This window comes from Mauremys mutica, chromosome 9 (assembly GCF_020497125.1).
Source record: "Mauremys mutica isolate MM-2020 ecotype Southern chromosome 9, ASM2049712v1, whole genome shotgun sequence".
Lineage (NCBI taxonomy): Eukaryota > Metazoa > Chordata > Testudines > Geoemydidae > Mauremys > Mauremys mutica.
In genome coordinates, this window is record NC_059080.1 from 3,212,006 (window position 1) to 3,236,799 (window position 24,794).

The 24,794-nt window shown below is 41.1% G+C and overlaps 1 protein-coding gene across 2 annotated transcripts in view; it reads left to right on the top strand.

Moving 5' to 3' along the window:
• The window catches only part of WDR44 (WD repeat domain 44), a 58,364-nt gene extending 39,498 nt beyond the window's left edge, over positions 1–18,866 (top strand). For both annotated transcript variants that reach the window (XM_045030572.1, XM_045030573.1), the window contains exons 11-20: positions 1,120–1,258; positions 1,393–1,457; positions 2,805–2,918; positions 8,136–8,258; positions 9,339–9,530; positions 9,786–9,887; positions 13,564–13,679; positions 15,977–16,104; positions 17,080–17,211; positions 17,737–18,866. In XM_045030572.1, coding sequence (XP_044886507.1) covers positions 1,120–1,258; positions 1,393–1,457; positions 2,805–2,918; positions 8,136–8,258; positions 9,339–9,530; positions 9,786–9,887; positions 13,564–13,679; positions 15,977–16,104; positions 17,080–17,211; positions 17,737–17,831 — 1,206 coding nt within the window. In that variant the 3' untranslated portion in view covers positions 17,832–18,866. The remainder of the gene's footprint in view (positions 1–1,119; positions 1,259–1,392; positions 1,458–2,804; positions 2,919–8,135; positions 8,259–9,338; positions 9,531–9,785; positions 9,888–13,563; positions 13,680–15,976; positions 16,105–17,079; positions 17,212–17,736) is intronic.
• Positions 18,867–24,794: the final 5,928 nt, after the last annotated feature.

Sequence of the window (24,794 nt, forward strand, 5' to 3'; positions counted from 1 at the left end):
AGATTGCAAAGTCAAGCCTCAAAAGTTATAAAATGTCAGAATTAAGGTTGCCTCCCCAACCTGAATTCAGACCCCTTGTGCGCATGCATTATGATAGTCATGAATTATATGACTACGTAATATTTTTTGCTCCGCAGGACCCCTGCCTCATGTAGTGCACAGGATGGAACTGCTCTGGAGATGAATCAGGGTTGTGTAGTGAAGGAGGTTGTCATCTTCAAGACCTTTGCTTCATTTGTTAGAGGTGTAGTGCACTCTGCAGGGGTGTGCAGAAAGAGAAAGGAGGGTCTCATAAGGCAGTTAAATGGTGCCCTGGAGAACTGGATTCTATCCCTGCCTCTGCCACAGAGTTCCTGTGTGGTGCAAGTCGAGTCACTTAAACTAGACTTTTCAGAGGATCACTAATTGTGTAATCTGCATTTTCTGGGTGCCTGATTTGAGGCCTGGGTCTGATTCGCAGAAGTGCTGAGCGCTCAGCTGCCACTGAAGTCAATAGGAGCTGTGCTTTGAACATATCAAGTGCAGTGTAACACTAAATATTCTGAAAAATCAAGTGGTAGTTATCTCAAATTGGGCACCCAGAATTGGTGGATACTTTTGACCTTAATCTCTGTCCCTCTGTGAAATGTGTATTATAATAACCACTCATCTCACAAGGGTATAACAGAATTTCACTAATGTTTGTGAAGCACTCTGATAGAATGGTGCGTGCCATAGACAAGCTGATGAGAAGTTGTTAATTCCGTCTTCCTCGCAGGGTTTGAATAGTGTCCAGTAAATAAGGCATGGGGCCACATATTGAATAGCTGCACTTCAAGTGAACACTGTCCATCCTGTGCACTGAATGAAGTAGGGGTCCTTTGTACAAAGCAGTGTGTGATGATGAAATTATCATAGTATCATAATGTATGAGCTCGGGGGGAGGGACGGACAAATTCAGATTGCACAGGCAACCTTAATTCTGGCGTTTCCTAACTTTTTGGTGCTTAACTTCACAATCCTAATAAAATGTTCTTTTAACATGGTGGTGTATGTATATGCCAATTATTATGCTAGTTAATGGTTCTGGAATGGAAAAACGTACTTACTTTGTTTTATTGTGAACTCTTATTTTGACAGGGTGCTGTTTGGACAATGAAATTTTCTCACTGTGGAAGATTACTTGCATCAGCTGGACAGGACAATGTAGTGAGAATATGGGTTTTAAAGAATGCTTTTGACTATTTCAATAACATGCGACTGAAATACAATACAGAAGGTACCTCTCCATATCTCACTGGTACTTTAAGGGCATTAGAAATTCTAGAACAATCTAGAGTTTTTCTCGTATTTTTTAAAAAAAAGTTCTACTTAAATAGTTTCTAACTTTCTGGGTTTTAATCTGTGTTCTAGGTCGTGTCTCTCCTTCCCCTTCTCAAGAGAGCCTGAATTCTTCCAAGTCTGATACTGATGCAGGGGTATGTGTACCAGATAGTGTAGGAGTTTTTTAAGCAATGTATTTCCTGTTTCTGTAATGCTATAGATTTGCACTGCTTTAATCCAGAAAGTATGCCCCAGCTCCGGAGGAGTTCAAACTCTGAAATCTCAATTCTTCAATCTAATTCTACATTGTCTTCTGAGGGAGTTTCCCTCAATAAATGCAGGCTTGGTTCTTGTGTGAATATGACTCAAACATTTATTCACTTAGTCAAAAACTGAGATCTGATTGAAGATGTTTAGTCAATGCATGCATGTGATACAGGCAAAAAAATAAAGTAGAGCAAAACTAGATAACTTGTTAGTCTGCACATCTTCATTTTGATATGTTATTAATTAAAGCTAATCCCTCAGTGGGTCTTTGAGCTGAATGCTGGAAATAATTAAATACAGATAACTTTGAATTTCCTCACCTGGCAATTTCTTTTACAACTTTATTTAAAAATGAGTCTGACACTGTATCGTTAATTCCCGCTAAGATTTAGTCATGGGCATTTTTAGTAATAGTCATGGACAGGTCATAGGCAATACACAAAAACTCATGGCCCGTGACCTGTCCATGATTTGTACTATAAATACCCATGACTAAATCTTAGGTGCTTTGGGGAGGATCCCAGGGCCCCGCTTCTGCTCTGCGGGTGGGCGGCCTGAGCAGCTGACCCCGGGCCCACTCCAGTGCGGCTGGCTCCGGGGGCCGCCCCAGCTCCTCGGGTGGCCCTGGGGTCAGCTGCACCGTCCGCTGCAGAAGTCATGGAGGTACCAGAGAGTCACGGAATCTGTGACCAACTTGCACCCTTCATTCTCACGGATTGGTGTCGGGGTTTGGGGTGGGTGTGTGTGTGTGTGAGTGAGAGAAAGGAACAAAAAACACAAGGGAAGTTTTAAGAGTGGTGTATGTTTATAATAGGTATGTATGTATACATATTCTGTTTCATTTATTTATACAGTTACATAAACTGAGTACTTAGCCAATAAATCAGAGAATTGACCTGTCTTAAACATGCAGTATGTATTTAGACAATGTTATTTTAATCTGTTCAAATCAGTTAAGTACAATAATAAGCATTAAACATTCGAGATGTATGGCAGGACTTAGTGCTTTTAGAACAGTGTAGTTGTAAACTCAGTACATTGCTTTCAGCACCATGTAATTTATTTTGAATGTTCAAGTAACTGACATGAATCACTTATTTCTCTAATACTTGGTACTTAGGTTTTATATCTGTGCTCAGATATCTGTGGCACATCTGCATATCAGAAAGCAGTAACAATGTATTCTGTTACCATGGGTTTTTTTTTCTGTTGCATTGATTTTGATATATTGATAGGTTTGCAGTGGAGCTGATGAAGACCCTGATGATAAAAATGCACCATTTCGGCAGCGGCCATTTTGCAAATACAAAGGTCATACCGCAGATCTCCTTGATCTCTCATGGTCTAAAGTAAGACAGCTTTTGTGCAGACTATACAGAACTTTCCCATTTCCCCCCATGTTTTGCTGTGTTCCTTTTCTTGCACTTGCCATTGGCACTTCATATCTAACCAGTGAAACGACTGATTATTAGTCTGTGGATAGAGGCACAGCCCATCCGTGAATTGGCTGATAAATGTCTAAAACACTTTGTAGCTGGTTTCCTCTTGTCTCTCGTAGAGTATCCAGCATAAGAACATTATCTCTCATTCTAGCTCCGCTGCAGTTTTTAGGGGGCCAGATTCTGAGCTGGTGTAAATGGCATAGTGTCATTGGATTCAGTGAAGCTGTGCTGGTTTACTCTAGATGAGGATCTGATCGCAGAATACTCAGTACCTTCAGATTGGCCATCTGAGTTCAAGCCGTGCTGTCTGTGTTATATCTAAAATGTGATCTTGGCTGCTGTTCTGTGAAGAGCTTATTTTATTGCACCCTTTTAACTATTCTGTTATGGCTCAGTCTGTATTGGCAGGAAGCAGAGTCCATTTGTGGCTTTCCATCTTTCATATGATTACATAATGTTCTGCCACTACTGGCGGCAGTTTGATTATCTGAAAATGTTGCTCTTCTTCCGTCTCCCCTATTTTTAAAAGAACAACAACACTGGTTATTTCACACCTTTTTGCCCATTCACTGAAGACCTTAAGCTACACAGAGAGGAGGCAGGAATGATTGTTACTTTGTTTCAGAGGTTGATTGGCACTGGTTGAATGAGTGTGTGGTTGAATAACAGCTAATTTAAAAAAAAAAGTTTTAAATTCTTGCAGCTAATTGTGCAACCCTACTGACTTGTGTTGATGAGATCTTACTCACCATGAGGCTACTCATGTGTGTAAGGGCTCACCAGCATAAGTAATGGTGTTCCAATACAGTTGTTAATAAATATGGAAACAGGGAAAACTTTTTATTGGATTGTCTGGAAGCTACTTAGATTATAAAGGTTCAGAAATCAAGATTTTAACTTTACCATTATCAAATCAAACACCTTAATTTCTGGAGGCCATTACATTTCCTACTCAGTTAAGGGTCTGTATTAAAATCAAAGTAGTATACATTCAGTACCTGATACAGAACACACCTCAGGGATCTTCCCAAGATACGCAAACAAGGGAACCCAGGCAGACCCACCATGTCTGGCCACAGCACTCTTACTGAAGGAATATCAAGACTCATAGAAACTATCCTCAAACCACTCACCACCCAAAGGGCCAGCTTCCTCCAGGACAAAACTTGACTTCCTCCAAAAACTCTGCAAATTAACAATCTCCCTCAGAATATATTTACAAGATAATGGACAACTCTCAGATATCCACCCAAAACACATCGCCAAATTCATCCATTCATCTTCACCCATAACAATTTCATATTTAACAACAAACTTTATTCAAACCATGTGAAGAGTCATGGTTACTAGGATGACTTCCCAGTACATCAACCTCTTCGTGGCCCACCTTGAAGAATTTCTAGACAAATGCACCATGAAACCAGTAATATACGTGAGATACATCAAAGACGTTTGCATCCTCTGGACAGACGACTTGAGCTCCCTCATGAATTTCCACCACAACTTCAGCCATCACTAGCCATCCATTAAACTTTCTAGAACACACCCACACTAGCATCAGCTTCCTGGATGCTACAATCCACTTCAACAGTGAAATCCTTCAGACAACCATATACAAGGAACCCACAGATTACCACACCTACCTTCACAGATCCAGTAACCACCCCAAACAAACTAAGACATCTGTTACTTACTGCCAGGCACTCAGATCCACAGAATAGTCTTCCAGGAGAAAGTCTGGAATATACACCTTAACACATTTAAAACTGCCTTCACCAAACAAGGACACTCTACCAGAGAAGTGTAGATCATCATGGAACAGGCCACCCAAATGCCCCAAGAGAACCTACTTCAGTACAGAAATAAACCCCGCTCCAACCACACACCCCTAGTTTTCCCCACCACCCTATGCTGGAACCCATATAGGGGGTATCAAACAATGACACCCTCCACTTGATGGGTACTCCATCCAGAAAGAAATCTTTTCTGAATCCCCCTCTTCTGGCCTTTAAACAACCCCCCAGCCTCTCCAAGCTCATAATTACAAGCAGGCTCCCCACAGAGCAGGACACCAACTCAGAGGCACCAGACCCTGCCACAACAGATGCAAAACCTGTAGACATATCTCCACTGCTCTGATGATCAACACCCCTCACAGCACACCTTTCAAGATCCATGGATCCTACCCATGCCTGTCACAACATGTGATGTACTTCATCCAGTGCCCCAATAACACCTGTGTGGGTGAAATTGCTACACTCTCGAATGAGCTGACGCTGAAAAATAAGGTAAAAAACACCATGTTATCTGCGGGTGAACTCTTCATAAAGTAATCCTTCTGTATCTGACTTCTCCGTCCTCATCCTCAAATGTAACTTGCTCAACACCTAAAGGCGACACTGGGAGCTTCAATCCATAACTTTGCTAGATACTAAAAGTCATGGACTGAATAGAGACACTGGATTTATGGCTTATTACAACAATCTCTAACCCACTTAACACCCCCCCACACCTCAGCTTTTTTCCTTTTCCCCCCTTATGAATGGAGAGGTGATAACTAGCCACTTCGCCTTGAATGGTCCATTGAAATGTGTGTTAGCTACTTATGCTAAACAATCTGTTTCACCTTGTACATTTCCCATACTAGAAGAACTCTGTGTAAGCTTGAAAACTTGTCTCCCACCAACAGAAGTTGGTCCAATAAAAAAAATACTCCTTTACTGTCTGTCCTTCACAGAGTGCACAAGTAAGAACTGAAAGATTAAACAGAATTTTCAGCTGAAAAAAAGACCCTAAATAGAACTAAGTGACGTGTACGCAGTACTGAAATACCTGAATTGGAGAGGAGAGGGAAGGGGAATTTCCACTGATGTATTCTGTGGTTTCTAGTTCCTGCATTGCTATTTTTGTCATCAGTATATTCCACTGTTCTCGTGCAAATTGTAGAGTCCTTGAAGCCACTGCTGTATGTCTGCAGTTAAAATGAGAAAATTACCCTACCTTCAGTTTTGTATCACATTTTAAAACCAAATTAACTTTTCTAGAGTTCTCTATACTGAAATAAATAATAGAGCAACCTCTTAGGAATGTTGACATCTGGCCAAAGGAGACCAGACAGTAGCCTCTCTGCCCTCACCCTGGAGTTTTTCTTGTACCCTTGCTTTTTTTTAACTACTTTAAGAACTAATTGTTATAACGATTTCATTGCCACTTTCATTGATATTTTTTCCTATTTTTAAAAATAAATTCTACCTAAATCAGTGCACAATCAATAAGTATTTTGGGTGAAAATGACGTTTTTACGAAAAGATCAAATGTTAAGCATGATAGGAGGAAATGATTAAGTGGTCTGTGGGAGTTTGTAAACAACTTCACTTGGTATCATTTTAATCTTTAAGTGTGAAATTTACAAAGGATGAAACCTTATATGCATGTGCTCAGTAATCTTGTTTATTAAAAAAAAAATCTTAACCTACAGGCTGCACCTTTCAAATGCTGTGAAAATTATTCTTTTGAAGAACTGAAAATATAAAGAGAGAATATTATTTTTCTTCCGTTTTTGTGAAAAGGAAAAGTTTATTCCTGAAGAGTTAATTTGCTCTTGTTGATTATTCCTCTTCTGCAACAGCAACTTTGCAGTTAGTTTCTGTGGAGGTTATTTTGATGTCATAAATGGGAATGGTTCTTGACTTTAAGATGGGGAATAATCAGGAATAGATGAACTCTAAAATTTTCGTTTTGCAGCATGAGCTTTCGTGGGTGAATACCCACTTCTTCAGATGCAAGTGGTGGAAATTTCCTGGGGCAGGTATATATAAGCAAGCAAGAAGCAAGCTAGAGATAACGAGGTTAGATCAATCAGGGTGGATGAGGCCCTGTTCTAGCAGTTGAGGTGTGAAAACCAAGGGAGGAGAAACTGGTTCTGTAATTGGCAAGCCATTCACAGTCTTTGTTTAGTCCTGAGCTGATGGTGTCAAATTTGCAGATGAACTGGAGCTCAGCAGTTTCTCTTTGAAGTCTGGTCCTAAAGTTTTTTTGCTGTAGGATGGCCACCTTAAGATCTGCTATTGTGTGGCCAGGGAGGTTGAAGTGTTCTCCTACAGGTTTTTGTAACCTGCACTTCCACCAACGTAATATATGCCATCATATGCCAGCAATGCCCCTCTGCTATGTACATCGGCCAAACTGGACAGTCTCTAAGGAAAAGGATAAATGGACACAAATCAGACATTAGGAATGGCAATATACAAAAACCTGTAGGAGAACACTTCAACCTCCCTGGCCACACAATAGCAGATCTTAAGGTGGCCATCCTGCAGCAAAAAAACTTCAGGACCAGACTTCAAAGAGAAACTGCTGAGCTCCAGTTCATCTGCAAATTTGACACCATCAGCTCAGGACTAAACAAAGACTGTGAATGGCTTGCCAATTACAGAACCAGTTTCTCCTCCCTTGGTTTTCACACCTCAACTGCTAGAACAGGGCCTCATCCACCCTGATTGATCTAACCTCGTTATCTCTAGCTTGCTTCTTGCTTGCTTATATATACCTGCCCCAGGAAATTTCCACCACTTGCATCTGAAGAAGTGGGTATTCACCCACGAAAGCTCATGCTGCAAAATGTCTGTTAGTCTATAAGGTGCCACAGGATTCTTTGCTGCTTCTACAGAACCAGACTGACACGGCTACCCCTCTGATTCTAAAATTTTCATCCAAATTTTTCTAGTAATAAACAAGGGGAAAGAGTATGATATAGAAATGTTTAAGTGTTTTTCAGAATTCTTCAAGAAATGTTGTAAGATACTTAAGAAAATAATTGTAGTTGGTAGGTGCCTCTGCTAATTACCCCATTTAGTAAGCTAGTTGCTACAACTATTGTCTTTCCAGTCCCCCTCATCCCCCCCCCCCCCAAGGTGGTATATTAAAATAAGTGTTTGAGCCATTAGCATTTTGGGGCGGGGGGTGGGTAAGCTTTTCGTTAATACTTAGTTTCTACTGGAGTGCTGTTACCTGGAAATCCATGTTATAATCTGAGCAGGAAATATTATATACCAAATTGCATTTGTGCTGTGTACCAGTATATTTGATAAACCTTTGAATTATTTCATGCAATTTCTTCCACAGAACTACTTCTTGCTTTCTTCTTCAATGGATAAAACAGTCAGATTATGGCACATATCCCGAAGAGAATGTCTCTGCTGTTTCCAGCATATAGACTTTGTCACTGCGATAGCTTTCCATCCAAGAGTAAGTAGTTGTATACTCTTTAATATGAATAGAGGGGAATATTTTTGAAAGGGGATTTAGGCACTTCCCATTAACTGTCAAACTTAAAAATTGAGTCTCTGTAAAAGTTGGGCATGTAAGTGCTCTTTGTGCCTCTTGAAACTATTCCCTGTGTCCTTAAATTTCTGTCCTAAATACTAGTTATTGCTCAACCCTAGTCCTAGTTGACTGGCTGACATGATATAGAACATGAATTGTTCTTGTCTGCACTGACCACTAATATATGGCTAGTATTGCATTAGCTAACTTGATTGTAAAATAAATCATGTTTCAAAATGATAAAATTTCCCAATGTTGACAACGGAGCAGGAACACAGTGCAGCAATCTCTGAAAATCCACCCAGCTGCTTATGAGCTTCTTCATGGACTCCAGAAGGAGCTGTGTCCAACCAGCCAGAAAAACATCAGTCCTTAGCAGGGTATATCAGAGAGTAAAGAACTCTAACACAGGGGTTGGCAACCTTTCCACAGTGATGTGCCGAGTCTTCATTTATTCACTCTAATTTAAGGTTTCACGTCCCAGTAATACATTTTAATGTTTTTAGAAGGTCTCTTTCTATAAGTCTATAATACAACAGTAAACTATTATTGTCTGTAAAGTAAAGAAGGTTTTTAAAATGGTTGAGAAGCTTCACTTAAAATTAAATTAAAATGCAGAGCCCCTCGGACTGGTGGCCAGGACCTGGGCAGCGTGAGTGCCACTGACAATCAGCTCACGTGCCGCCTTCGGCACACGTGCCATTGGTTGCCTACCCCTGCTCTAACACGTTGCGCCTCTCAGAGGGACTTTTGAACAGTTAGGCCATCTTTGGATAGAAGACATTGATGATTTTGCTAAATTTAAAAACAAAACAAAAAAACTTAGAGGTGTGCATTGTACATTAAATGATATTTCAAATAGTGTCTGGGTCTTAAATCAGTTAGAATTATCAGTGAATTCCTGTTTGGGACAAATGGTGGGGCTGGGAATGGGGTTTCCAGTATGTGTTTCAGTGCATACACATCCTTTTACTCCACAGCTTATGGTATCTGCCCTTTTAGGATGACAGGTACTTTTTAAGTGGCTCACTGGATGGGAAACTCCGACTTTGGAACATTCCTGACAAAAAAGTGGCATTATGGAATGAAGTGGATGGGCAGACAAAATTGATCACAGCAGCAAACTTCTGTCAGAATGGCAAATATGCAGTGATTGGCACATATGATGGCAGATGTATTTTCTATGATACAGAGGTAAAATTTTCTGTTTTGTATACTGAGTTGTTAATTACAGCCACGGCATCCATTTATTGATAGGACAGTTTCATTTCTAACTTACATTATATTAGATAAACAACTTAGTTTAAAACCTTTTATTACTATTCATTTACAGAAATATAATCTTTCTAAACAGTTACTATTTTTCAAGTTCTAGCAGACTTATTTATGCTGCCTGCAGTTTTATCTAATACTTTCCAATAATTAAGAATCAGTGTAATTTCTCTCTAGCACTTGAAGTACCATACACAGATACATGTGCGTTCTACCAGAGGACGGAACAGAGTTGGAAGAAAAATTACTGGCATTGAGCCTTTGCCTGGAGAAAATAAGGTACTGTAATATAGTCCAAGCAATCTTTCACATGCTTGTTCAGCAAGGTGTTGGTCTCAGATACTCAGTATTCTTCCGAGGGCCTGTGCTAATAGTTATTTAAGAGGTCCTGAACACACACACTGCCCCCACTGACTTTTGAATAATAGTTTCTGGGCACTACTGCGATATAAACATTTGCCAAGATGTAGTTCAGTTGATATGGTACCACAAACGCCAAATTTAATATTAATATTGGGAATATTGTAGCAATCTAAAATACTGCAATTGATTGCTGATGGTTACCCCAGGAAGTGCTTACATCTTACCTTTAGTATGTCTCACTTGTTTCCTATTGGGTTTATTTTTGGAAATTTTGCTGAATTTACATGTGATTTCATACGATTTACCTAGAAAAGTTGTTAAACACAACTCAGAAGCTGCTATTTTAGGGAATAAGTTACCTTTGGTGTTTCCATAGTGGGTCCCCTTGATCATCATAAAGGACAAATTATCATGAATCAAAGAACTACACTACAGCATACTCAACTTAAAGTGAGAGAATTCTCAGCTGCCACTAACATCTGCTCTGTCAAGGCTCTGATGTTCTGCTATGTGAACTCCTGGCTCTGGCGTAACTATTTATCACCTGCTGCTCTGTTGCTTCCACGATTGTACTCTAGATGTATACCAATGCAGTAAGCAGCACTGGCCCATCTTAAGGGAGTGCAGAAACCTCAGAAGTCTTTGGATCTGGACTGGGCAATGTTATGCTCTTGTTAATCAACTGGGGTTGGTGGTGAGCTGTGCATGAGCTTCCAAAAGAGCAGGGGATGGGACCTTATCACCTAGAGGAAATAGGTGAAATCCCTCTGCCCATTATGTTAAAAGTGACCTGCTCATGGGAGGTGTTTCTAACCTTTATTTTCTTTTCTCCTTCAACTGGGAAATATCTTCCCCCTGTAGTTTGAAGGATACTGTGTGTAACACCTACTTCAATTGAACTTTATACAATTAAATGAATGCCAAAATGAGGGAACCTGATAAGCATATGATATAGCAAGAAATCATGCCAAGGACTGTCTCAATTTTTGTGCACTGCTTGAATAGTTGACCACTTCTGCTTCACAATGCACCCAAGGAGTCCAGTGGTACCTACTTTTGCAACATCCCATTGGGCTTATTGCTACACAGCAGATACTATTCTATTTCCATCATGATATGAAGGTGCTAGTGAGTGGAAATTTCTTCTGACCTCTTGCGTAGTTGCTTTCCCATGTACCTTTTCTAATGTTCCCTGTTTAAATGTGCACTTAAATCCCTGATCTTAAGAAGTGTGACAATGGAGGTGCAAAAAAAACCTCTGAGCAAAAAAACCAAAACATTAAATTATGTTGTCAATAATGGGCCAGTCTTATTTGGGGTTACGGCTGTTCTTCCAGCTGTGTGGCGTGAATGATATACCTGTGCTCTTCTGCGAGACCGCGATTACTAAACAGCTCTCCCTTTGTCCTTATCATTGTAGAATAACTAACACATTTCCAAAATCTCCCTTACCAAGTGATGCAATGTCCTTTGAGCCTCAGTGCATGTTAAAGCTGTGTGCAGGTGTACTTGCCAACTTTAATGTCCTGTAAAATAATGAGAGCATATCTACATGCACATTCATTTATTTACAGGTTAGTCCCAGTTATTCAGATATTCCAGAATTAACCTTTTGAATAATCTGAATATAAAAAAAAGTGTTTCTACATTAAGATTTGATGTGAAGGACATATCTGAATTTAAACTCCAATTAACCAAATCCGGGTTTTTATCTGTACTTCGCATGAAAGGGATGAGAAAAAATATGAATACTACTAAACAGCCAATAAATCTGACTTAATATCTCCCTCAGTAAGGTGGGAGCCCGGTTTTCTGAAATCAGGAGTCAATGCAAATAGCTCAATATACTGCTCTTGTGCAAAATAATAAAAGAAAAGGTTTTTTAAAAAATTTTCCTTAAACTCTCTAGCCCTATTTATCAATAATTTGGTGTCATTCTCTCCCACACTTTCTTGAGACAGTCAAAGCCTGAATGATTTGTTCAAGAACTCTTGTTGATAGAAGTTGGGTTTTCCAATCAGGTAGCAGAAACAATACCATGTGACTTGAGTGAACAGCATACCTCAGATATCAAAGGGTAGGGAGTAGAATATTCTACTGAGTTACCTATTGATGCCAGTCCGCAAGCAACCGGTTTAAAGATACATCTTGCGCTATCTCCTGAAGGCTCCCAGATCTGGGCATATTACTTGGATGCTTTATAAGCTTGAGAGACAGGGACTAGATGAGCACCCAGTCTCCACCTGAAGTACACGTGGCTTGTTGTGAGAGCTCATGTCATTTCTAACTGCCATGTAGCACAGTGAGAGGAAACTCAGCCTAGACACACCTGCTAAGTTGCTAATGCAGTGGTTAGTACAGAGCGCTGAATCGCCTCCCCCTCTAGGCTCTCCCACTGCCTCCTTTCTTAGTCACTATGGACAGTGGCACCATTCTGCCTGTCTCTCAGACCCGTAACCTGGCTGCCCTCTTTGACTCAGTTCTCTCTGGGTCCTCACATCAAGGCTGTCTAAATCTTGCAGATATTCTTGCATAACATCTCTAAGATACAGCCTTTCCTGTCCCTCTATGGAGCTAAAGCACTTGCTCAGCCTCTCATCTCAATAACCGCAGCATCCTTCTCTCTGGCCTTGACACATGCCATCTTGCCCTCTGTTCATATCCATTCAGAATGCTGTTTAAAGACCATTTTCCTAGCCCGTTGCTTTGGCCATATCACGTCTATCTTTAAATAGCTTCCCTGGCTCCCCTTTCCCTCGCTGATGAAACATAAGTGACTTGTCTTCACTTTCAAGGCTCTTCATGGTCAGTCCTCACCCTTCTTATCTCTCATTCACTACGGATCTGTCGACTCCCATCTCCAGTCAGCCCAGGATGCCAGCCTCCATCTCCCACTTGTTCAAATGGTCAATCAAGCACCTTTGTGCTTTCTCCCATGTTGGCCATCACACTGGGAAGAGCCATTCCTGTAAATATTCTTCTTCCTGTAAACGTCACCCGAGCTACCTCATTAACCACCTACAAATCCCTCCTTAAAACTCTCCTTTGACGTGATCCAACAAAAAATTGACAATAATTATGCCACTGGTATGCTGAGACGGCTGCCTATCATGCTGACCAATATTGTCTCATTGTTTCCTTGTATTCCCAGATCTGTGTCTCTGTTCACCTGTTCTCTTGTTTTATACTACAATTGTAAGCTCCTTGATACAGGGATTGTCTTTCTGTTCTGTGTTCGTACATCACCTAGCGCAGTGGGGTCCATGACTGGGACTCCTAGGTGATGTATTTGATTCAGTCCATAACCAACATGGGTGGGGATGTCCTGCACGTGCCGTTTGACACAAGACCAAAAATATGGAAATGTCATTGTACCAGTTCTTCTGGGATGAATGTAGGTGATGAGAAGGAAAGTGTCAGTTTAAGTACCTGGAAATTCTGCTGCTGTGGTTTGAATCAGCTGTGATGATCTTTTGTGTATGCTGTATTGCTTGTATTAAAGGTTTGTGCTTCGTATAATTTACCTTTTTCCATTAATTTTAAATTGGAAAGCGGTTTCTAAATCTTTGCAACATTTTTGTTTCACTTCTAGATATTAGTGACATCCAATGACTCCAGAATCAGACTGTATGACCTAAGAGATTTGTCCTTGTCCATGAAATACAAAGGTTATGTCAACAGCAGCAGCCAAATTAAAGCCAGCTTCAGGTAAGAAGTGGAAATATGTAGACTGTGTTATAGCAATACACTTTGTAAATCTCCTAGAAATCTGTTCAGGGTAATGTACAAAATCGTCTTGTTGGAGGATATCTGTATGTAACCTAATATGAAACGGAGCAGCTTGAATGCTGGTTTGCTAGAAATCCCAAGTGAGTTGTAGGGGAGGGGAGAACCCAAATCCTCTCTGCAGGCAGGAGTGTCAGAGGTGCTTAGGGATAGAGAACTCATGTAAATAAGCTAATCTCCTTCCCTTATCTGCACCATTACTCCCAATTCTTGAGTCATGTCCCGTAATTGCTTCCACAGCTGGCAAACCACAGGCTCCAGAAGCCTCTCACAGAAGCTAGGAAAACTCTAGGGCTGGAAAAAGTACCGTAGTTCATTGCAGTGGTGAGGAGAAAGAGAGGCTCTCTGAGGTGAAGAAAATCTCTTGGTGGCTGTTGATGTCTTGGTTCTTCCTTCCCCATCTGTCGTAGGGAAGCAAAAGGCTCTTGATCACCTTTATTGGTGACCCCATCAGCAAGGTGCCTGCATTTCTCAGGGGGGGGAAATTCTCCTTTGTCCCCACCTCACACTGCATTGGCTAGGGGAGGGGTATTTGGCCCAACAAGCATAATATTCTGTCCCTGATTAAGCTCCTTTGAGCTTCTGACTCCGCTCAGGCATGCAGGAGTCAGTTTCCTGCTAAAAAACCCGGGGAGCTCGAAGGAAGACGAAAGGGGGCCTTCTTTACACGCACCATACACGGTAGTCAGGCCAGGAAAGTTGCAGAGCCCATCCCAGCCCAAGCCTCTGACTGCCAGATGCTGGGACTAGACTACAAGGGATGGATCACTTGATGGGGTGACCTGGTCTGTTCTTTCCCCTTAAAGCATCTGGCACCAGCCACTGTTGGAAGACAGGATACTGGGCTAGATGGACCATTGGTCTGAGTCAGTCTGGCTTTTCTTATGTTCTTATCCCTGAGAAGGGGGTTGGCTTGAATAGCTGCTTAACCCAAAATCTGTGCTGGGGTTCTTATGTCAAAGGTGCAAATGTATACAAAAATAATAGGTATCGTCTTGTGGTAGTGGCAGCAGGGGGAGGAATGAAGTCCCCAAAGTTGAGATGTTCATGCTAACAAGGCCGTACGTTGTGTGATGTTTAAATACGCTTGTGTTTAAAAACCAAAATTGTACTACAAGATTAGGGGATAGCACAGTTAAGTACTCAGGTTAGGAATTGTATGTACTACCTTGACTGAGCCCGTTTTGTATGTCATAGAATCATAGCAGATTAGGGTTGGAAGAGACCTCAGGAGGTATCTAGTCCAATCCCCTGCTCAAAGCAGGACCAATCCCCAACTAAGTCATCCCAGCCAGGGCTTTGTCAAGCTAGGCTTTAAAAAAGACTGTGTTGTGAGAGTCTGTTATCGTATGAGCACATACTATTTCTCAAATGTCTGTAATTTTTGCAACCTTTCATACACAAAAAATTGTGCCTCTAGATACTGCTCTGTTTGACCATGAATATCTATATTGTATGATAGGCTGCACTGTCACTGTATATCTTGCAAGGTGCTTATTTCAGGTTGGAGCCAGAAGAAGAAAAACAGGACTGTGCTTTTGTATGAGTGATTTTTCTCCCACTGAATGTCGTAAACTAGGATAATGTAATCCCCTCCAGCAGCAGTAGCAGCAGAAGAGTAATTTCTTTGCAGCTGCCATTGTCAGCTGTTGGGGAGCGTTTTGTGCATGAGAGCTTCTCCCATTGCTGTGCTTAATCCACCTCCCCAAGGGGCAGTAGTTGCATCAAGAGGAGAAGCTCTCCCATCAACATAGCGCTGTCTACACCAGGGTTAGGGGGTATAACCATGTTGCTCAGGGTGTGGATTTTTCACACTCTTAAGCGATGTAGTTCTATCAGTTTAAGTTTGTAGGGTAGACCTGGCCTTAGACTCTGGGTTTCTTGTTTTAAGTGGCCGTGGTGCTGCCACTGAAGCAAAGGAGCTACCTTGATTGTAACTTGTTTTTCCACAGTTCCTTACATTAGTTCCTTACTGTTCTAGTGTCCAAACCTAATCACTTGTTACAATTCAGCTGCTGATATGATGTATTTCTTATGATTTGACTGCTAACTAGCTTTATATATGGTATTGGAATAATTTCTGATTTCTGTTCTGTAAGTTTTAAACAATAGGTGTATGCTTTTCTGTGATTTCATGTCCTTTTAAGGAAAGCAATGCAGTGTGCTGAGTGGAAGAGCCAAAGATGAAGGTAATAAGTCTTTCTCTTTTGTATCTTCAGCCATGATTTTACTTACATTGTAAGTGGCTCAGAAGATAAATATGTTTATATCTGGAGCACCTACCATGACTTGAGCAAGTTTACTTCAGTAAGGAGAGATCGTAATGACTTCTGGGAAGGCATTAAAGGTAAGTTACTTGATATATATATATATAATATATATATTTTGTTTTTATCTAAGCTTGTACAGTTTTAGGGATTGAATGTTTTTAATGCCTTTTGGCTTTTACTTTTGCCAGCAACAATTAAAAACTGTAAGGAAAGTCACACAGATTCATTAACCTAATATAACAAGCATTAAGTTTATAGAAGCAAAGTGTAATACATAACTTTTTAGCTTTACTCATAATGAAACTTTTCACTTGAAGAGCTGAAGAATATTTGACTAAGTATAACTGAATAAGTGGCATGATAAGAGATGGATTTAAATTTTTCAAATAATCCATAAGTGTCAATCCAACTTCAGTCAGGGTCTGGACTTAGGTTTCTAGATGCACTATAATAATTCATGCTGGTCAGCAGAGCTATTCGCTCAGTTGTAGAACGGTAGGGTCATCAACATTGAGGAATGTGTTGCTTGGTGTCTAATTTAAAATCCCAGGGGGTTTTGTTGTATGGAAAATAGCAAGTTGACTCTGAAAACAAAATGAATTGCTTAAACTTTAAGCTTTGTAACTTGCCACTCCTTAAAATAAGAAAACATGGCATCAATAGAAAGAGAGAGAGCAGCAAAACGCCCATCTGCTCTCTCCCCCCACTCCCACCCCGACACCTAGGTTGGGAGAGGAGTTAAAGTAAGAGGAGTTTCTTGTATATATTTTATTCTGTCTGGGCAGTCGTTCATATTGTGCATCTTAATTAATGGGATGGGTGCCTACAGAGACATTTTATTTCCTCAGATTTTTAAGATGGCAACAATACTCCCTGCCTAGCTCCAGAATTCCTGGAAAATGCAGGGGATGCCTTAGTTCAGCTTACATTAAGCTACTTTGGGACTCAAATTCTTGGCATTTTTTACTGTATTTACACATCCTGAATTTTAGAAAAATTGATGTTTCTTGAAATGAATTTATCTTAAAATGTGTTTTTCCCTCTTTCTTTAGCACACAATGCCGTTGTCACATCAGCAATTTTTGCCCCAAATCCCAGTTTGATGGTATCATTGGAAACCTCTGAAAAACAGGAAGCTGAAAGCAAGGGAGATGATTCTGAAGCATCAGACACTATACCTTCTGGTAGGTTGCTGATGTCCACCTGTATTTGGTACCAGCCGAAAAGATCAGAGGCAAGATTTGACCCATAGTGTATAAATTACTTGTCAGAATGTTCTTGAGGAAAATGGTAGTTCATCCATTGGTATGGGCATTTTTTTAATGAGGTGCTTTAATGGATGTAAGAATACCCAACTGTTACTCTGTAGAAATTGTTTAGAAATGTGCAAATGGAACATATCACTAACATCCAGTCCCCATTAGGAAGATGCATTTTTTTCCATTCAGACTGAGGACAATGGGGCCTCACTGTAGTAGGTGGTTATACAAACCCATAATAAAAAGACTGTCCCTCACCCAAAGATAGCTTATGATCTTGGCAGATAACAAGAGGCAACTGATGACTATAACAAATGGGAAATATGGAGAGGACAAGTTATGTTGTATCTGGTCTTCAACTGAAAACTGCATCTTTCATTGCAATTGGTAGTTTTGTTTTAATAAGCCGTTCTCTTTTAAAATCAACTCAATACTTTCTTTTCGCTTAAGGTGCTCTGAAGACAGATCACACAGAAGTGCTTTTATCGGCTGACTTTACTGGAGCTATCAAAGTCTTCATTAATAAAAAGAAAAATGTATCTTAATTATTTGGAGCTGATAGCATTAAAATGTGGTACCCTGGAAGTAAAACTCCACAGATGACATGAACAGAAGCAAAGTACCTAATGTAATAGCATCATGGGCTGATTTAGTTTTAAATCATTATTTTAAAGCTACTCAGTTATCAGACCTGTTGAGAAACAGTCTCAACCTATTAACACCTGGGCTTGTAGAATAGAAGGGAATGTGTAATAATAACCTTGCCAAACAAATAGGCTCTACGTTTTCTAAATACCATTGTTTTGCTACATAATTGTGAACATGCACAGATTTCTGCATGAAAATGTTAATATATTCACACATGTGTGTGCCTTTTTGGTTACATGCACTAAATTGAACATATATCAAGAGTTAATTTATTTAGTGGTGCTTATGGCCACTTGATGGGGGAGGGGAAAATAAACTTTAGAAAATGCTAAATGGTCTAGCTTGAAAAGAAAATGCAATCTCTTTGCACAAAGTTCCATTTTGAAGAAAGGTGATCGATTTTGAATTTGTGGTAGTTATGGTTCAGAATATCTAAGTTATGCAAGTTTCTGATGGGTCAGCAACCATGTGTTAAATGTTTTTATAAATTTTGTCAACTTTCAGGACAGGTGAAAATTTTTGTTGTCTTTTAATTGTGGATTAGATTCCTTTATATATGTGTATATATATATATTTTGCACACCGGAGCACAATATTTCTATGTAAAGAATTCTCTCATTCCTTATTCACGAGCACCATGCTATGCTCACTTAAAAAATTTAAGCTGCATTAGAAACAATTCTTATATTTTACAACAATGTAAAATAAACTGTTTACATATTTTTTTTAAGCATTGTAGTTTAAAAAAGTTTTAAGTTCTTTTTGTTCGTTTAGAGCTACTGAATTTGAAAGTCTTTGTAAATATTCATATAATGTACCAATGAAATAACGTTCTGGGCAACATAACCCATGAAATGTTATTGATGGTTAAACCTGTTTCAGAGAACAAAGATGTATCATTAAAATTGGTCACAAATACTTGGAAAATATCATTCATTGTCAGAGATTGTGTGTTTGCCAGGGCCGGTGCAAGGATGTTTCACGCCCTAGGCAAAACTTCCACCTTGTGCCCTTCCCTGTCCCCGAGCCCTGTGGCGGCGCCCCCTTTGTGGCCGCTCCCCATCCCCCCCCCTCCGCCCTGAGGCGCCCCCTCCTGCAGCAGCTCCTTCCCCTGTCCCCCGGCCCAGGGAGCTGTGCAGCAGCTCCCCACCCCAGCTCACCTCTGCTCTGCCCCCTCCCTGAGCCCTGCAGCAGCTTCCCCCCCCGCCCTGAGGCACCCACCCCCAGTGGCAGCTCCCCACCCTGCCCTGAGGCACACCCCCCCATGGTAGCTTTCCTCCCTCCAGCCTGGGGAGCTGTGCGGCAGCACCCCGCTCTAGCTCGCCTCTGCTCCGCCTCCTCTCCGAGCATTCGAGCATTCTGTCGCTGCTCCACTTCTCCCGCCTCCCAGACTTGCAGCACCAATCAGCTGTTTGGCACCGCAAGCCTGGGAGCGGAGCAGCAGAGCAGGGTGGCAAACTCAGGGGAGGAGGCGGAGCAGAAGTGAGCTGGGGCGGGGAGTTCCCCTGCGTGCTGCACCCCCCTTACTTGCTGCAGGCGGCCCTCCCCGCGCCCTCCTGCCCCAGCTCCCTCCGCCTAAATGCTGGTGGCAACCGAGGCGGCCGAAGATCCAGCTGCTGTGGTCGCTGCCGCCGAAGAAAATGCCACCCGCCAAATCCTGGCACCCTAGGTGACCGCCTAGGTCACCTAATAGGTTGCACCGGCCCTGATGTTTGCCTCTTTGCCTTAGTACAGTTTCCACCTGTTTTTTCTCAGATCAAAATCTTTTTGCATACAGTTCTTCATTTGTCCACTCCACTCTCCCTGATTTTTTTTCCCCTCATCTGATTGTAAATGGTAATTTCAATTTTCTTCTTGAAAGAAGCAGTAGGGACTGGAAATGGGTATTAGGCGGAGACTGTGTTAAGAGTTACATGATCCTATACACACACTTCCCTTCTGAGAAATTCATGGAGTCTTGACATTTGTAGTAGCATGGGGAAAGAAATGGGAAAGCCGTAAAGAAAAGGAAACAGCATACTTTAATTGCTCTGATTTCTACTTTGCCACTACTGCTGCTGTGATGAGTATGATCACAGTTTGAGTGAAGGTAATATTGGAGGCAGTATCTTAAGCCAGAAAGCTGATAGTTGAAAAGGACTGTAGTAAAGAAATCACTGCTTCTGACATCCCTGCTTAGTAAATGCTAATATGGGAGACATGCTGTGGAAAATCCGGTTTGCCTTCAAGACGCTGTCACTTGGGATAAGCATGACTTATTATTTTGAAAATAAGTACTTGGGTAATGTAGACCAGCTGAAAGCCATCTTAAGTTGGGATGTTCTTGGGGGGTACTATTTATTCTGTTCTTTTCCACGACAGTTTCTTAGTAATTTGAGGAGAAACCTGAAGAACATGGAGAAAGGCGCAGCTTGTGATTCCTAAAATGAAATGAGGTGCCACTATAATGAAGAGGGTGAATACACACTATGTTCTACTAGACAGTGTTGCTTCCTGTAGCTAGATACTGGACTTAATCTGTGACAACTTAGATTCCAGGAGATTGTTTTCATAGCTTGTATGTTTTGACAGTATATGAATATCAAAAATCCACTTGCTCACTTCTCTAGCTATAGTGCTATATGCCATCAAGCACGTTACCTAGATGTGATCACCATAGGAATGCACCACTGACAGGGTCTCCTCCTTTAGAGAGCCTGTCCTGGCTAATTTGCTACAGCCCTTTAATTCAAGCAACTTTGCTGGATGACCAGGGAAGAGTGGTTCATGTGGAGGGAGCTCCTTCATACATCTTCAGCTGTGGTGCAAGCAAAAGCCATCTAGTTAACGGCTGACCTTGGTCATTACAGGTAAGTAAAATAGGAGGATAAAGGAGCTCCTTTAGTCCCTATGTTTCAGTATTGTTCAAAGAATAGAAATGAGCAGGGAACAGATTCTTGTCCTGCATGAATTTTTGACATTTTGAAAATTGTTCCTGTCCTGAATCAGAGGGAAAAATCAATATATTGAAAACTTTCACAAGCTGATAATCCAAAAAAATTCAGCTTGGGTCAAATGAAATATCTTGTTTCAATTGTGATCTCTTTTTAAAATATAACCTTGTTAATATATGTTAATTAAAATTTCAAAACAGTCTCATCAAATCAAAAGTTTTTTAAAAAAAGTCTAAACATTCCATTTCTACAATTTTAAAATTTTGTAATGTTTTAATTGGGAGATTTGTTGAAACTGACCTTTTCCCACTGCCAGTTTCAGTTTTGACAAATCCACTTTTCTTGACAAAAAAGCATTTCATCGGAAAATTCCCATCCAGCTTTTTTGAACAGCTCATAACTGAAACACTGTTAACTTTATTTTCAACATCTACTTACAACTTCATTTGCTATAATTTGTGAATCACATGCTGCAAACTTAAGGAAGATAGTTGATTTTTCAATCTCCCATCATTCAGCAATTGGAGGTGAATAGTACCTCAGCATCTTGGCTTCTCCTTGCAAATACGTATTGGATATAATCACTGACCTTTGTACATGCAATCCCATTGAACGATATCTAGCAACGAGTGAGGAACTGATTCTTTTCAAGTTACTACTTATGCCTGAGAACCAAAGCTGATCTACACAAACCACCTCAAACCTTCTAATCCTTTGTCTCTTATCTTTCCTTAAAGATCTGGAGGAGGGATTTTAACGTGATTGGGTTGTAGTTAAAACATACCATCCACTTTGGAATTTGATGAATCAAACATTTGTTTTTCTCCTTAGCTGCTGAAGACGCCATTACTTAAGTTCGATGGTGCTCTACGACTCTCTAAAGTATTCAATATCCCTTCATAAAAATCACTGATTACGGCTATCTTTAATTATCCAGCTCCTTTTATAGTATCTGGCAGTAAGCAAAATGCTCTCTCAAACAGACTATTTCTGATTGAGACAGTTTCCTACACCAAACCTGTTTTAGTTTTGCTTTCATTGCTATATATCTACCGTAAGTGAGATTATTACTTTCAGCGCTCATGGTTTCTGAACCATGTTGAGATTCTTTGAATAGTTTAGGTACATCAATTTAAAAGCAGAAAAACCCCACTCCCCCGCCCTTGTTACCAAGCTGTGCCCACAGCCAGTCTGTTTATGGCTGCTGCCTTTGTTTTTCCCCTTGTGCTCTTGCCCCTGCTCCTTCCTACCTCGTACCTGTTGCTGCATCTTAAACAGGGCCGGGCCTCTCCTCCTCTGTACAGTGCTTGGCACGGGGGTGCCCCAATCCTGTGTGTAGGAGCTACAATCAGAGACACAGTAAATATCAAAGCGACTCAGCTTCATGCTGCCTGAAGTTGGTGGATCGCTGAGTACTTGGCTACAACGTACAACAGCAAAACAACCTACAGATTTGTCCATTCAGGCCTCTGCTCTTTGCTTCAGCACCACAGAGCTGTGGAGTGTACCAGCTGTGTTAGGTCAGGCATGATCCACTGGCACCTCAGGCAGAAGGAATCTGACCTCCCTCAGCTACATGAGGGTATCTGAGTCATCTGAGAAGCTTACAAGGAGGCACTTCCTGTCATTCCTGAGGTCTTCCTCCCATGACATACATCTCTTCCAACAGACTAACTCACTTTCTTTGATCAGTAGTGGGATCAGTTGTGCAGGCAAAATCCCACCTAAAAAAAAATGGCAACTCAGCCCCTCCCTGCCATGCCAAACAAATCACAAATGGATGGTGGAGGAGGGGAATCATCCTTGTGGGAAAGAATTCCTACTCAGGAAATCCCTGCAAAGAAAAAATGAGCTCTCCCCTCCCAAGAATCAGTAGAACAAGCCAGCTTGATCACAGATTTTGTAACAATAAATCCCCTTTCCATCTCTGCTGCAACCAGCTCCTACCTTTATACCATGACTTTTGACTACTGACTCCCAACAAGGGGACAGGCTTTATGCAGCAGCTAGAGTCTGTAGTAAAGGCGCATGTTTCTTTGACGCTTCCTCCATCACTCCCAGCAAATATAGTGTCAGAGAAAAGAATTCATGTTGTTTGAGCAGTGTTAAAAGGGCAGCCTGGAGAAGGGTTTGGGTTTTCACAACCTTTGAACTAAGAGGCACTTGTATTTCGCTATGGCTAATTTAGGACCTGCCTAGTGTAGTAGAGAAAGCATGTTATACTATTGAACATTCAGTAGCCATGGCTGCCTCCTCAGCAGCAGAAGGTACCTGTAACCAGGCAATTCCTGGAGAGGAAACTCTGCTGCCACCATCCACTCACTTCCTGGATGGTCACAGCTGGATGGGAATGTGCTGCTCTTGTGCTTTAACCAGAGAGATTTCAAGGGCATGGATGAATATTAGGCTGTTTATGTCAAAGGAAAGAATAAAGAGTTTATATTCACTGGGTGGATGGTAACGCAAAGGAATGCTATTTACACAATATTTGTGTTACATTAGCCCCAGGACCCCATTGTGCTCGGTGCTGTACAACCACAGAATAAAAAGACAGTCCCTGCCCCCAAAGAATTTACAATCTAAGACAGGTGACAACAGATGGGGAGTACAAGGAAACAATGAGACACTAACCAGGAAGCTCTTTCCCCAAAGAAACACATGTACAGAAGAAAATAACTAAATCAATGTAGACAAAGACTTGTCCTAAACTCTGTAAGTAGCTGAGAAACTAAACTCCATCCACAGTGGCACTTACATAACTTTGAGTGTGTTTCAGGTGAGCCTAGTTTGTCCAGTCACTACCCTTCTCCTGATCAAATGTAGGATGGTGCCCCAATTTGGATTGCTGTATGAGTGACAAATAGGAGGATTTCTCCTTCCACAATGCCAGGTCTTTAAAGCGCAAGCCCAGTCTGATCTCTTAAGCTCCACGCCAACGTGTCTGCGTCAGATGCTCTGACTCTGACCTTTCCCGGTCAGTTTAAAGGCTAGCACAATCATGGTGTGTTAACAGGACAGGCTTCCAATATCATCCCTGGCTATGTCCCTGCACTGAATACAATCCAAAAAAGCTACAGCCCCTTAGGACTGAACACAATGCCCTTCGCCTGTATCACAGGTATGTTGTCTGCAAGCCTGCACTGTCTGTTGTTGGCAGCCATGGGACTTCACACATTGCCATGATTTATTATTTACATCCCAATAATAGTCACAATCACTGAGCGCTGTCCCTACGCACATGACAACTAAGTTCCTGCTTACAATCTAAGCAGCAATGTATAAAAAATACAAGGAGAAACATTAAATCGGATACAATGACTAGAGGCACCGTAGACCTGAATATGCATCTTTTGATTTATTGTCTTGCAGGAGGAGGAGAGCAGACTGGCTGTGTGTTTCTAGGGCACCTATTTAAATGACATGCATAGGTGAGGTTCAGAGCCAGACAGAAGTTATTAGTGAATATTCTACTCAACTTGTGTTTGAAATGTGCATATTTTTGTGACTATTGATTAGCTCTACAAGGTGTGAGGGGGATCAATGCATAATTTATTACAGAAACTGTGGAACTTGGCAAATTTGAATAATATTTGACCATCTAGCATTACTGCTGATGGTTGAATAACTAAATTTGGCAAGTTTTCATGAAGTTTTTGTAATAAATGATGCCCTGATTAGGTTTATACAAAAACATAAAAAGAATACTTCAATAGCTGGTGTGCCTAGATAATCTGCATGGATAATCTGTAGATTTTATACGGATGGTAACCAGCGGTAGGGTCTGTGCATGACAATTACTGGAGAAACAAAGCTTGTTTCCAGTAGATGGCACTACGAGCTTAAAATCTATAATACAGATGCCAACCATTCCTCACCCTGAGGGCACAGGCAATGATTAGGTTGTTTGCTAGGGAGAGAAGGAACAAG